Source organism: Macrobrachium nipponense, chromosome 24 (assembly GCF_015104395.2).
Source record: "Macrobrachium nipponense isolate FS-2020 chromosome 24, ASM1510439v2, whole genome shotgun sequence".
NCBI classification, from domain to species: domain Eukaryota; kingdom Metazoa; phylum Arthropoda; class Malacostraca; order Decapoda; family Palaemonidae; genus Macrobrachium; species Macrobrachium nipponense.
The window spans coordinates 8,646,269-8,661,196 of record NC_061091.1 but is presented as its reverse complement, the minus strand read 5'-3'; the positions used below and the strand labels follow the sequence as shown (position 1 = coordinate 8,661,196).

Below are 14,928 nucleotides of genomic sequence, written 5' to 3'. Positions count from 1 at the left end.
TAGAACCAATAAATCAATCAATCTTTATTTTCCGGATCTTTTTATTTTGCTATTCAGCCACTCCAACTCCATTTCACTGTCTTAACTCTGAATGGCCAAAAGTGCCGCAGATTTAGACTTTAAGCCCTAATCTCATAAAATTCTCTCTCTCTCTCTCTCTCTCTCTCTCTCTCTCATATACACAAATACAAATATCAATAGTTTAACTGACAAAATGTCGATAAGTAGAGCTGCACATTAAAATTCTGAAAATGAACATACCAAATGCTTATGGAACGAAATAAAAATTAAGAGAATTGCCCACTGTACAACAATATGAAAAACATACTTAAATTCACGCAGCATCGATATCTGTGTTTAAAAGAAACTAGAATTTTAAAAAAAATCGCTTGCCAATAAGAAAACAAGGGTGCCGTTACAAAGAAAATAATCACTATTATCACTACTAATCCTTCAAGTTCCATACAATTGGATTCTTGTTGTCATATGTCACATGTCATATGTGTCTGTCGTAATTACTCGGTTTCGGTGAGCTGAAGGATACTTTGTACTTGAGTGCATGTTTTAAAGACATTTGAATAACGTAAAATGGATGTCTTTTACTTTGCTGATAATTGTTATTTTTGTAGGCTGCTTTGGTTACAAAACCACTAGGCAAGTAGGTATTCCTTAACAGTTAGTATTATACCTATGGTGTAAATGTTATTACTATGGGAATGGACCGCATGGGAAAATAGGGGTTTTTGGATGAAGGAACGCCATAAATTGAGGGAATCGATTAAAATGGAAGAGCAGGATATGTGCAAATAAAGTCAAGTTTGCCTTCATCTTGACCTACCTAACCCAGGATTCCGGGTCCTAGGGATCCTGGGTAATTAACAGATAGAGCTTAGTCCCATCCTTGTTTCCCTTTAAAACCCCTATCTCTCTCCCTCTCCTTCCCGATCTCTCATATTAGCAATTACTAAGATTTGTAAAACAAAAAGGCAAAACTACAGACTGACTAGGTACTAGCCTACCACGCCCCAGTAGCCTAAGTTCAACTTACTAGTATGTGAAAAATGGGTGTTTCTAGTAAAAGCCCCTTGCAGATGAATGTGAAAACATAAACAAAACATTGTAAATATCATAAATGTAGGGTAAATGACCGGGTGGCGACATAGCAGCCACCTCTCTTAAAATGTGGCTACCTTCCAGAAAAAGTACTTGAATTCACTGACATGAGCATAAGTCAAAGAGTTGTGGCCCATCTAGGCAGCACAACGTGACCTCTTTACTCCTTTCGAAGTAAGTGTTTTCTCCTAAATTATGAAATAGGGTAAACAACCGTGGACGATCCATCGTCATCGCGTGGCCAGTTCTTATTCACTCGATATTTAATTAGTGAAACAAAAATAGAATTACAACTTTAAGCATACCATTCAAAAGATTGAAGTTTCGTCAACATAATGTGATATATGAAAGCCCCATACGAACTAAAATAAGCATGTGAGCTCTTCATAAAATATGTTTTCAAGGTAGTTTTGAAATCCAATATGGTGGCAATCGTGTGGCTGGCCAGTCTAACCACAGACAATCCACCATCTTTCCCAGCACTCATTTGAACAATGTTAGGATATATATGTAACATTTGTTAATCTTACTCAAGATTGCAGTTGTAATCAGCACAATAAAACAACATTTTGTTGCCTATATTAGTGAAAGTATGACTTTTTATTCCCGGGGGGGCGGGTCATGGTTTGAACTGAATTCATTTTTACCTTGTAATCGGTGGTTTTATCTTACTGCCATCACAACTGAAACTCCACAGTGCTTATTTGATTGTAATTATACACATTTTGGTCTTAATTCACTCCACATTGCACTTGAACCACGTTGCTGTTCCTGGTTCCTAAGTACTCACTCCGCAAACACAGTTACGAGCAGCAGACGATAACACTGATTATGAGGTGCAAAGCTTTATTCCCTTAATTGTTTACTTTACTCATTATTTAGTTTAACTTTACTTCAAAATGTTTATTTAATTTATGTCTATTATCCCTTTTTTACAACCAAATTAACCCCAAAAAATTACAAATATTTCGGATGTATACTTACGAGGAGATGACGCGAGGAAAAATGACTCATCGTTGCCAATCTAGTGGAGCGTCACACATACGCCGATGCATTTACAAACTGTTTCCATGAATTCTAGTTGTCATAGTAATGCAGTAATGATAAAATTGCTGTAATATGTATATAAACTACAAATAGATGCACTAATTTCACTTATTTCCCCGGTTTTGTGTGAGTCTTATACCCAGTTTGGAGGGTAAACACATACCAATTGACAACTGATAAACAATTGAAGAGCGCAAAATGCCGCAAAGAATGCTGTAGTCCCCTTGAATAAGTATGAATAAGTGCTGGTTAGAGGTCGGGGTTTTGATTGTTGTGATGAAAGTGCCCCAGCGTCTATGGGTACAAGTGGTGTGCGGATATAACACAGGAAATGGGAAGTTTGTTGACACAAGCGACTCTGCAAACATCGAGAAGGCGTCAATCTTCGAAATATTTGGAGTTGTGAGTAAAAACTTCGAAAGAATTTTGGGGTTGTGGGCACTGCGTTGGCCACCCTTTTCATTACCCTCTGTTTAAATCTTAAAATATGGCCTTAATTTCTAACTTTGGAGAAAATACTTATTTTGAAAGGAGAGTAGAGGTCTTGAGCTCCTGTTATCACCACCAACTAGTACGCATGACTGATGACCATCTCCGGTGTCAGGGCATGTTAAAAGTACTTTTTCGGAGGGTGGCCTAGCCACGGTAGTCGGTGAGTTAGCCAGTCCACGTGGTTGTTTACCCTAATGGCATAAGTATTCAAGTACTTTTTCAGGAAGATGCCGTGTTCCAGGAGAGTTGGCTGCTTTGTTGCCGCTCAGTCATTTACCCTTAACAAAAGCTAGTAAATATTCTTGTAGAACTATACATAGTAGCTAGCCTATGGTATCTCACCTTCTAGCCACAAATTAACATGGAATTTGATTTTTTTTATAGTAGTTTGGTTGATTATAAAAAATTTGCAGTTATTTTTTGATAGTCGACTGTAATTAACTTCAGAACTACATCCAACAAGGTAGGGGACCCTTTGGGAATGCTGGATCTTGGGTGGGGTAGACCATGGACAGAGAGAGCTGATCTGTTATTGTATGGGAGCCCCCCAACTAAATAACACAGCTTACTAGGTTAGGTGAGGTTTGGTTAAGGAAGGTTAGGTTATTATAGTTCCTTTTATAATAGGTTTTTTTCACCAGACTCCTCCCCTTCCCTTAGCCAATCCCCTTTTGATAGGGGAAACAAGCGAGTGGACTAGCTGATCCAGTCTTGCCGCTTGTTGCCCACCACCGATGACTCATGACTGGTGCCCATCAACAGTGTCAGGATGTGTTAAAGTACTTATTCGGAGGGTGGATCACAAGCGGGAAAGACTGGATCAGCTAGTCCACTCAGTTGTTTCCCCTATTTGGCTCTCAAATGCCTTGCATATTTGTGGAACCATTCCAGGTTGGCCATCATAACAACAACATGTCTACTATCTCTCCCTGTGTTTTACCCATCCCAAAACCCCATGTTTCCAAAGGGTTCCCAAAATAATATTTGACTGCCAATAAACAACACCGCCTCCTTCATCAGCAACACTCAAAGTACGTACAGGAGAACTCAATTTCCAAGGTGAAAGGCCGTTCATAGTTAATCTACAGCTTTACCAGTAGTATTCTGATTGGTAACTAGAGGGAATAAGGCCACGGTATCAATCTGCAGTATAAAAAAAAAAAAGGAGCCTACCTGTCGGGGTGCCCTTCCAACCTAACCTTGCCTTGTGCAACAAAGGCTAAGTCATCAAGTAAAATGCACCCTACCCCTGACATGGGATGCTGGAGCCATGTATGGCAAAGGGTCCCCTAATCTAACCTGGCCTAGAATGCCATGAAATATTAAGGCAGTGGCACATATAAGGCTACATTCCTATTTCAACATCACAAAATTATATAATATCTCTTCCAGTATTTGCCACAGTTTCAGGTGGAAATTGATTGATGTATGAAGAGGGACTGAGTTAACAAAGCATTTTTTATGAAAATTATTGTGAAAATTATAGTAACCTAAAAACCTCAGCTAGTTTTCATTGTTTTCATCTTTTGAACAGGGATTGGTGTGTCTAGAATTTTGTTGACCATGATTAGACTCTATTTTGAATAGTAGGTTTATTGTACATATTTTGAATAGTAGGTTTGTTGTGAAACTTAAAATTTTATGAAACTTAAAATTTTACCTATGTGCTTATGAAGCTTTCCTACTTCTAAAACTGTACTTCATTTACTTCACAGATTGATGCAGTATGGATAGAGAGGTCTCAGTAACACCTCCGTCCCAGACACCAAAATCACTTGTCAGACAAGCAGCAGAGGCTATATCACATCAGATTGTACTCAACTGTCATGCAGCTTTGGTAAAATGCCTATTTCATCCTGACGAAGAAGTTAGAGAGTCAATGATTGTGAGTGGTGAACTGTTATATATTTCTATATATTTTCTACATTGCCTTTGCCATAGCTAACCTAGAGTGGCTAACTGCATTTGTATTTATCATAGAAAAAGACATAAATTGTATAAGGATAGAACCATTCCTTTTTTATACAGGTCAGTTATAAGGCAAAGTCATTCTTGTTTATTTGCTGCATAAGCAGTAAATGCATAATGTTTGGTGATAACAAAGGAAAGGAAGATGTATAGGCCATCTACAAACCAAAACTGGGGTGTCTCTTTATAGTCTATTCAAATCATTTGGGGTTTGATTATCCCAAAAACAATGAGGATTTGAGGAGTTCAAAATTATAGTACTGGTAAAATCCCTTCTGGTATCCTGTAACATGATTAGAAACCAACTTGAAACATGCTGTTTTTTTGTCTTCTAGTTAATTTGTGTTTATTTAATGTTTTTGCATGTATTGCACAGGTGAGGATGAAATTTATCACATATGATTTCTTCGTATTTCAGGTGTACTTGAAGAGATTAAAAGGCTACTACTGGAACGATAAGTATGGATTGGTTGAGTATTATCGCAGACACATTAGTGATGTGTTTACAGATGTAATGGAACTGCATTCTAGTAAAGTTGAAGCCTTACCAGTCGAATTACATGCCCTTCTGAGTGAAAATTCAGGCGTTATGGTGCCCTCAATACTCGTCACACTTGCTGCCCAAGTCCTATTTACTTTTGAGGTTGGATATTCGAGTGCAATGGATATGATTCAAGTATTGGTAAGTAGAAGTCTGGAGAGTTCTGGCCACATGGTTAAGTATTATATATATTATGTGCAGAATTATTTTTATGAGGCTTTGTAATGTTAGACTACAATAATTTCAAGTGTGTAATTTTTGGGGGGTTATGTATAGCATCTTTTATATTCACTAGAGAAAATTTGGGTTTCTTGAGGTGCTGTAGAAAAAAATCTGAAAAGTTTTGGGATAATCTTAACCAAAAATTCACACTGTACTGTATTGGAATTGAAGTTTTGTTTTATTCACAGCAAAGACAGGGCCAAAACCAAAAGACAATGAACAAAGCTTGCATAAGAATTCAGGCTCTCATTACTACAGTCTATTTTTGAGAAAGTGTTGTCATAAAAGGACATTTACCATTGTTTTACAGTGACAAATTCTGAGGTCTGTTTAGTTAGACCCAATTTTGTGTTACAAGAGTTGTTCATGGTGGTCTGTTACCAGTTATTAATTTTTTAAATTTTTTCTAAGCCTGTTGCTTTGCAGATATATCCATATATCCAGTGTTCTTTGACAGTAAATATCCTTCTTCTGTAACTTATTTCATCAAGAGGTTATATCTTAAAAGGCAGATCTTTAATTGAGTTCCTCTATTCTAGATTTAAAGATTATCAGGCCTTCATGCTAGCACTTGGTTGCTGAAAATTGTGGGTGTTATTAATACCAATGGTTTAATTTTAGTTGATGTCGTCACAGACCTTGAAAAAGTTGCTTTAATTAATCGTTTCATTTCATACATTCAACTTAGGTACCTGTCAGATATATACATAGCTATCGACTCCGTTGTCCCCGACAGAAATTAAAATTTCGCGGCACTCGCTACAGGTAGGTCAGGTGATCTACCGCCCTGCTCTGGGTGGCAGGACTAGGAACCATTCCCGTTTTCTAATCAGATTCTCTCTGTCGCCGGTGGTATCAACATTGTTGTTACTTCCTCCTGACTGGAATTCTTTTTTCACAACGCTTTTGATCATCTTTCGACTGATTTTTGGTGACGTACTTGGATCGTTGTTTGGCATTCGCTATCGTGGACTGTTTTTTGGACTTGGCTTTGGATTTTCGTGAATATGTCTGACTCTATTGTTAGTTTCAGAGTGTGTGTGAATGAGGGCTGTAAGGTGAGGATTCCGAAAGCTTCGGTAGATCCTCACACTGCATGCAGTGGTTGTAGAATGGTTGAATGCTCGATTGAGAATGGAAGAATCTAAACTTCTTACGTTGAAGAAGTTAGAGAGAAAGATAGAGAGAGGAAGGCGGTTCACAAAAGCCGGAAAAATGTCTAGATCTCGTGAACTTCTATCTAGTTCTGTAGCTTCTTCTTCTGATAACTATGCCCATTCTATTTCAGCCCGTTCACAAGTTGTTAATCCCTCTGATTCGGCCTCAGAAATGGCGGAACTCAGAGCTTCCCTTCAGAAAATGCAGGAAAAAATGGCAGCATTGGAAGGTAAGAGAAGTGAATGTGGTTTCTCAAGTGATTTTAGTGTCCCCAGTGTGGTGGAGGGGGCGTCTGGTCGTCTCTGCGACGCTCCCAGGCCTAGACCGCTTCCAAGCTCCCTGGCCCAGAGGAGAAGGAAAGTCGAAAGCCTTACGGAGGTTGTGGAGAATCCCAACGATCAGGCGTCCCTTCGGCAGAATCTATTACATCTCAGACTGCCAGGGACAGCTATAGGAAAAGCGTCCTACGAGAGTGCTTTTCGTCATCTAGTTCGCCTTCTCCGAGAAGAGGATGGAAGGAGTCGAAGCTTTCCCGTCCGCTTAAGAGAAATTGGAAAGAACCTGAGCTTAATTCTAGTCCCGAGCGCTTCTCTGAAGAAGGCTAGAAAGGAGTTAGATCCTTGGACTGTAAGAGATCCTCGAGCGCCTTCCAGATCTCCCTCTCCTGATTCGAATGAGTCCTCGACCAGGAAAATTTTGATGAATATGCAGTAGCAATTAGCATCTTTGGTAGGAGTACTTTCTAAAGAGCCTACTTGTAAGAAGGATGATAGGCTTCCGATTAAGAGATCCAAATACCGATCTCCTGTCAGGCGCAACGAGCCTTCCAGGGGAGGTGTCGCACAGGCTACCATCTCTGGGGGAAGTGGAGCGTTAGGCAGGAGAGAAGTGGAAAAGGAAGTAACTCCTGCCAAGCGTCTGGCGCCAGCTAGGAGCCAGGCGCAAAGAGCCTGAGTTTCCCGTAGATCGTTCAAGGACTGGAACTTCATCCAAGCAACAAGATCCAACTGGAGAAGAGGGAGCTCCTGATAGGAGTAGAGCGCCTGCTAAGCGCAATATACTTGCCAAACGAAATGCGCCTTCCATGTGCGATACTCCTACCAAACTCCAGGAGTATTCGGAACTAGATGCGCCTTCCAAAGGTCAGGAGTATTCGGAAAGAGATACGCCTGTCAGGCGCCAGGAGTACTCTGATCTCGATACTCCTCCCAGGCACCAGGAGTATTGTTAACTTAATATACTCCTACCAGGCGCCAGGAGTATTTGGAGCGCGATGCACCTACCAGACGCCAGGAGTATTCGAACCGTGTTGCGCCTGCCAGGCGCCAGGAGTATTCCAAACACGATACTCCTACCAGGCGCCAGGAGTATTCTCAGCGAGATACTCCTGCTAAACGCCAGGCGCATTCTCCACATGAAGAGCTTGATATCCGACAGGAGTTCCAGGCGTAAAACTGTTTTACACGACTCGCCTAATGATAGACGTAGAGAGAGAGTTACTCTTAGCTTAGTCCCTCTCCTAGTAGAAGTGCTTCTTCTTCGGAAAGGAAGAGATCAAGGGAGGAGACAGATGAGAGAAGGGAGCCTTCTCCTTCCGAGCCTATTAATTTAGAAGACGTCTCGGAGGACGAAATCACTAACAAAGAAGGACTTTCAAATTATAAAGTTCTTTCTTCTCTTCTCTTAGAAGAATATGGAGATGCCTTGACTCCAGCCGCTCCTCCTTCTCCGCACTCTCTTTTTTCAAGCACGAAAGCGCACAAGTCTTCATCTTTCCTGAAAATGAAGCCGGCCATATCCATGAAAAGGGCCCTACAATCTCTTGACTCCTGGATCAAGACAAAGAAGGAGTTAGGAAGGACAGTCTTTTGCATGCCTCCTGCTAAACTAACGGGTAGGAGAGGCATATGGTACGAAACGGGAGAGAATATGGGATTGTCTCTGCCCGTTTCAGCTGAGTCAGACTCCTCGAGGAGACACGCTTAAATTCGGCTAAAGCAACATGGGGTCTTTCGGAAATGGACCATCTCCTCAAGGGACTTTTCCACACTTTAGAAGTATTTAACTTCCTGGATTGGTCCCTTGGAGTTATTGCTAAGAAGTCCCATGAAAAGGAACAACTAAACCCAGAAACCTTACATAGCATCCTTACATGCATTGATAAGGCTGTTCAAGATGGATCGGCGGAAGTATGCTCCCTCTTTGGTGCGGGAATACTAAAGAAGAGGGCGGTTCATAGTGCTTTTCTCACTAAGGCCGTCTCTCCTTCGCAGAGATCCGCTTTTTTGTTTGCGCCTCTCTCAGAACATTTATTTCCTTCTCAGTTGGTGAGAGACATTGCTCATTCACTAACTGAGAAGGCCACTCAAGATCTTCTAAGACAATCCTCAAGGAAGAGTAGACCTGTGGCGAGTGAGGAAAGAAAGCCACTAGGCCAGCTCAGCAACAGCAGCCCTTTCGAGGAGGCCCTCAGGCTAGATCCATCGCCAGAAGGAAGACAACGGAGAGAAGGGGAAGATCTTCCTTCCGTCCCTTTAAGAAGGGAAAATGAGAAATCTTTCCTCCAGACACTGTAGGAGCCAGGTACAGTTCTTTGCGGGGAGCATGGGAAAGAGACATAGGATCCGATCCTTGGTCGATGTCAATAATCAGGAAGGGTTATTATATCCCATTCAAGTGTCATGGCACATAAATTGCAAGGAGCTATTTGCAATTCACCTTGCGCTAAAGAGCTTCGAGCACATAGTCAGAGACAAAGTGATACAGATAAACTCCGACAATATAACCGCTCTGGCTTATGTCAAAAAACAAGGAGGAACTCACTCTCTCGCCCTATACGAACTAGCAAGAGATCTGCTGATTTGGGCGAATCAAAGGAATTCGTAGTTCTCCTAACAAGATTTGTCCCAAGGGGAGAAGGAACGTGAGAGCGGACAGACTGAGCAGGAGGTTCCAGGTCCTTCCTACAGAATGGACCCTCCACTCGGAAGTCTGTCAGAGCCTTTGGTATCTTTGGGGGAAACCTCAGGTAGATCTATTCGCCACGTTTCTCTCCAAAAGGAATAGACACATTTTGCGCCCTAGTAGAATATCCAGGGCTTATGCAATAGACGCCCTCTCCTGGCTGGTCAGGGCTAGATGTGTACGCTTTTCCCCCATTCAAGATTCTGGGGGAAGCACGTAGTCAGAAAAGTTTGTGGCCTCGAAGGGAACCAAGATGACTCTGAGCCACCCATATTGGCCTTCCCGAATTTGGTTCACGGAGGTAATGGAGTGGACAGTGGACTTCCCCAGATCTCTTCCAAACAGGATTGATCTACTCAAACAACCCCACTTCGAGAGGTACCATCAAAATCTACCCTCTCTTGCTCTGACTGCCTTTTGACTATCGAAAGACTTGTCAGAGCGAGAGGGTTTTCTCGCAAGGCGGCAAGCGCAATTGCCAGAGCCCGCAGATCATCTACTAGGCGAGTGTACCAATCGAAGTGGGAAGTTTTCAGAAACTGGTGCAGGTCGAAGAAGCTGTCCTCTTCCAATACCTCTGTGACCGAAATTGCGGATTTCCTTCTTTTCCTTCGAGGGAAAAGTCGCATCTCTCTGTACCAAACTATTAAGGGGTACAGAGTATGCTTTCAGCAGTCTTCAGAAACAGGGGATTAGATTTGACGAATGATAAAGATTTGCACGATCTCATTCGTTCCTTTGAAACATCGAAGTCAGTAGAACCTAGGGTTCCAAGGTGGAACTGGATGTGGTCCTAAAATTTCTGTCCTCCGAGAAGTTCGAACCACCGCATAGGCTCATTCCGGGGATATCACTAGAAAAGTGTATATTTCTGCTATCTCTTGCTACGGCAAAAAGGGTCAGCGAGTTGCACGCCCTTGAGTCACGAGTTGGCTTCAAAGGAGACTCTGCGATTTGTTCATTCCAGACTCTCTTTCTTGCCAAAAATGAGAACCCTTCGAATCCCTGGCCCAGGAGCTTCGAGGTAAAAGGACTTACTAGCCTAGTGGGCAGAGAAATAGAAAGATCACTTTGTCCAGTTAGAGCACTGAAATTCTATCTGGACAGAAAGAAGCAGTTGGGAGGTTCACAACACGGTCTATGGTGCTCGGTAAAGGACCCCAAGAGACCAATGTCTAAAAATGCTTTGGCCTTCTTTGTTAGAAGTGTCATTACCGAAGCTCATAAGAACTGCCCAGATGACTCTTTTAATCTATTAAGAGTAAGAGCTCATGAGGTAAGGGCAATCGTGACGTCTATTGCATTCCAAAGGAATATGTCACTTAAAAATATTTTGGATGCAACCTATTGGAGATGCAACTCAGTATTTGCATCTCATTACTTAAAAGATGTGTGAGTTACGTATGAGAAATGGTTTTAGTCTCTAGGTCCGTTTGTGTCAGCACAGACGGTTCTGGGTAAAGGAGAGAGCACCGATCCTTAAATATGTGTACGTAACCCTCTTGTCGGATGTGTTCTTGTATTTCCTGTGCATGGGAGTGTCAGATGCCGCACTGGCGGCCTTCACTTCTCTTCATTAGGAAATCGAGTGACAACTGACTTTTAGAGGGGTACAAAATTTTTATTGGGAATTTTGTATGTGTGATTATCGAGTTTTTGGTTGTTTGCTAAGAGTTTGGGGATGACTCTTGGCAATCTTAGAACTAACACGGGTTAGGATCGGGTGATCGGGATCGGTTGTGTGCTCCTTAAAGAAGGCGTGTTGTCATATAAGCGGATTAGCACCCATTGACAAATGCCAGTTAGGCTCTGCCAAGTAAGTGGATGAAACCCCATCGACAGACCCACAAGAACTCTTGGCCGCAGATCACTATCTCGCTAAGGCTCTTGAGGTGAAGCAGACTCCTGGGCAGTAGCCACGAAGTCTTCCACCTAATAAGGTAGGAACCAAGGTCTATAAATACCTACAACATATGTTGTTTACCTGTCTAGTCAGTAGTTAGCTGTCTCTTGCCCTCCACCAAAGTAAGGGTGTCAATCAGCTGTAGTATATCTGACAGGTAAGTTGAATGTATGAAAATGATATTGTTATGATACAATAAAGTTTCATACATACTTACCTGGCAGATATATACGATTGAAGACCCACCCAGCCTCCCCGCAGGAGACAGGTGGAAGAGAGAATCTGATTAGAAAACGGGAATGGTCCTAGTCCTGCCACCCAGAGCAGGGCGGTAGATCACTGACTACCTGTAGCGAGTGCCGCGAAATTTGAATTTCTGTCGGGGACGACGGAGTCGATAGCTATGTATATATCTGCCAGGTAAGTATGTATGAAACTTTATTGTATCATAACAATATCATTTTCATAGATAGTTTTCACATTACCTTGAAAAAGTTGTTTTAAATCATCTTTTTATTTCATAGATACATTAGTTTATTTGGGGTTTCTCCTGTCATTTGTTTTAGAGTATGGTTTGAGAGCCTCTTATACAGTACATTTACCCCCCCCCCCCCCCCCCCCCCCCCCCCCCCCCCCCCCCCTGAGCATGTAATAGAGCACATGAGACAAAAATTCACAGTATGCAATGTTACACAGATATGGGTCCAAATTTTAATTTATTAGACTTTAATTTGCAGCCACATTGCCCAACAAAACATACTAAGTTTTCTTGTCAAATAATGTTTCTCTTTCCTCAGCAGAATTAAGTGCAGTAGGATCAGCCCATGAAAATGATCAAAGATTTACATTCACAAACTTGTATAATTTTTGGCGATTGAAATGGCTGCATAAACCATTCCAAATTTAGTATAAAAATACCATTGCTCAACAGATTCAATTTTTACTTTGCAAAGTACAGAAAGATAGTAAAATGTATTAATATGGTGGATTCCTTCCCACACAGGCATTAAAGGAAATGCAGAAGCCAACAGAGTACCCAAAGCTGCTATTACATGTAGATACTGTATTCATAGTAGTGACTTTATACCCTCATTGAAACTTATTATAAGCAGTAAATGGCAGAATAGTATTTATGGAGTAATGATCATGCTAGTAACAAATTAAAGCGGATAAGGCCCAATGTTATAACATGGTATTCATCATATCCAAAGAAATGAAACAAGTCATTTTGACTCTTAGAATTTGTCGCTCATGCTTTACCCATGGACATCAGACGAATACCGCATATGAGCCAATCCCTATACAGTACAGTATGTATGTAATGTACAGTAACACTAGCAATCAAACTTCTTTTGTGAATGTCTAAAATATAATCGACAATGAATCTCAAGTTTTGGAAACATCAGTTAAGAGAATTTTATAAAAATCTCCAAAATTTTCAGTGAACCTAGTTACAGTATAGCATTTTTTAAACAGCTTCAATTTATTAAATAGAATCTAAGCTTTAAGAATGACAAATGTTTCAGTCCCTCCTTGTGAAGGCTAAATAAATTAGCTCAGTGGGCAGTTAAACTGGTAAATAATGATAACTTAGTAGTGACAACAGTACTCTTAACAAAAGTTTTCATCCATTCAGACATCTGTAAGTCCACTACAATTATGAACAACAGTTTGTTTGTTGTAGATTACTGGAATTTTCTTGAGGATTTGAAATAACTTTTAAGGCAAAGTACAATATTTTGAAAGGTATTTTTCTTTGCAGAGTGTTCGCAGCACAACAGCCAGAATATTTAATGGACTTTTGGAAGCAGTTGTTCCTTTTCATTTGGAGAGGTTATCAACGGCCTTCATCAAGTTTGAAGAATCTGCACCGGTGTTAACCTTGCTAAAACATTCTCCTTACCTCAAGCATGTATTCCTTGTTAATAACAGTAGTGTTTTTGTATTTAATAGTCTTCGAATGTATGGCAAAAATATTGAAACGTTATATTTTAAATTGTTTGCATATTATGCTGTGCTCACAAGTGGAAGTTCATCAAGTGACATTCTCTTTGAGACCTTCTTTGGGGGACTGAGGATGGATGATGTAATACAAAGCCTTGATAGTAAAGAAAAAATTGTGCTTTCCTTTCCAAAACTAAAGGAAGTAGTCATCAATAATAACAATTCGAACACGTGTGTTCCAATAACAGAATTTATGCATTGCCTTCAACATTTATATCCACTTATTAAGACAAGATGGGTTAACTTTATTAATATTCACAAGCCCAGTCCTGAGCTCCCTGTGTCTGCTTTCCGACTACACTCTCCCTTTTTGAGAAAAGAAAAATATAATTGGGATGTTCTGCAGATTGGGTATGTTAATGAATTAGAGTTATTAGAGGACACTGCAGAAAACTATGGAGAGTATCCAACCGTAAACCACATAGTGATTGAGGTTGATGCAGTCTTCAGTGCAAAGACAAGGAATTTTGTCAAAGACCTTATGAAAAGGCATCAGTGCATGAGCATTGAGTTAGTGTTGTATAAACATTCTCTCTTCTCAAATTCAGAATTAGCGTCTGTATTTCATGAAATTGGTAATATTTTACAGACGCTTTGTCTTAATTTACTGTATGGAGTCGTTGCCAAAGAGCTTGTTGTAGCTTTAAATTCGTGTTCAGCTTTACAGGTTTTGAGCCTAGAAACAAACCTTGAAGAGTATGATTACTCACAAAGTCCTTTTAACACATTTCCAAAGTTGAATTCCTTATCACTCACTATACACTCTCCATCATTCCCAAGCAAAGCTGCAGAGAATTTCCAGCACCACTTGATAACTGCAGCACCTTTTATCAGAACATTAAAGACATCTTATATCTCGGAAGAAGGGCTAGAACGGATGGATGTAGGAGGCCTTCTGTACTTGAATGCATTACATATCGGGAGCACTTTCCCCAGGAACCTTCGAAAGCTTTATCAGAAGGCTTCCGTCACTGTCCATACTTACGTTAAACGGGCATTTTTGGACTTGCCGACGCAGGAGCAATGGCACTTACTTTAGCCTTAAGGAGCATTTCAAAAGTACAAACCTAAAAATTTACGGAATAGGTAAATTTTCACGTTTTCCTTTCACCCAGTGTTACGAGTTCTTTGACTGATACCTTCATCTTTGTATAGTCTGTGATGTACATTTCTTTGTGTAAGTTTAAGCAAATAGAGTTTATATTTTTAAAGATGTATATATGTGCAATAAGTTTTAATAAAAAAATCTCACTGATTGTTTACTTGTTTATCCTGGATAATTATTATTTTAATTGTCACTGACAAGAAGAGACTTTTGAAGCTGCCTAGTCCTGTAAAATTTAGACCCAAGTGTAGGCTACAGCAGAGTAATGATTCATGTGTAGACATGCCTCTCCTTACCACCTCGCAATATATGGTCATCTGTGGTTACATTGGTCAGCCCATAAGCCATTTATAGAGGGTAACACATTAAAACAAAGCAGTAACTATAGAATATCAGCAAAACCTACAACTG

At 40.6% G+C, this 14,928-nt stretch overlaps 1 protein-coding gene across 2 annotated transcripts; it reads left to right on the top strand.

Annotated features, from left to right (window-relative positions):
* The first annotated feature begins 398 nt into the window (after positions 1-398).
* LOC135205422 (uncharacterized) lies at positions 399-14,667 on the top strand. 2 transcript variants are annotated; one of them, XM_064235972.1, is made up of 4 exons: positions 399-528; positions 4,368-4,537; positions 5,039-5,302; positions 13,171-14,667. In XM_064235972.1, the coding sequence occupies exons 2-4, from the start codon at positions 4,379-4,381 to the stop codon at positions 14,449-14,451; spliced, it is 1,704 nt and encodes a 567-aa protein (XP_064092042.1). In that variant the 5' UTR covers positions 399-528; positions 4,368-4,378; the 3' UTR covers positions 14,452-14,667. The 2 variants fall into 2 exon arrangements, with proteins under 2 accessions (XP_064092042.1, XP_064092043.1); XM_064235973.1 differs by having other exon boundaries at positions 519-658.
* Positions 14,668-14,928: the final 261 nt, after the last annotated feature.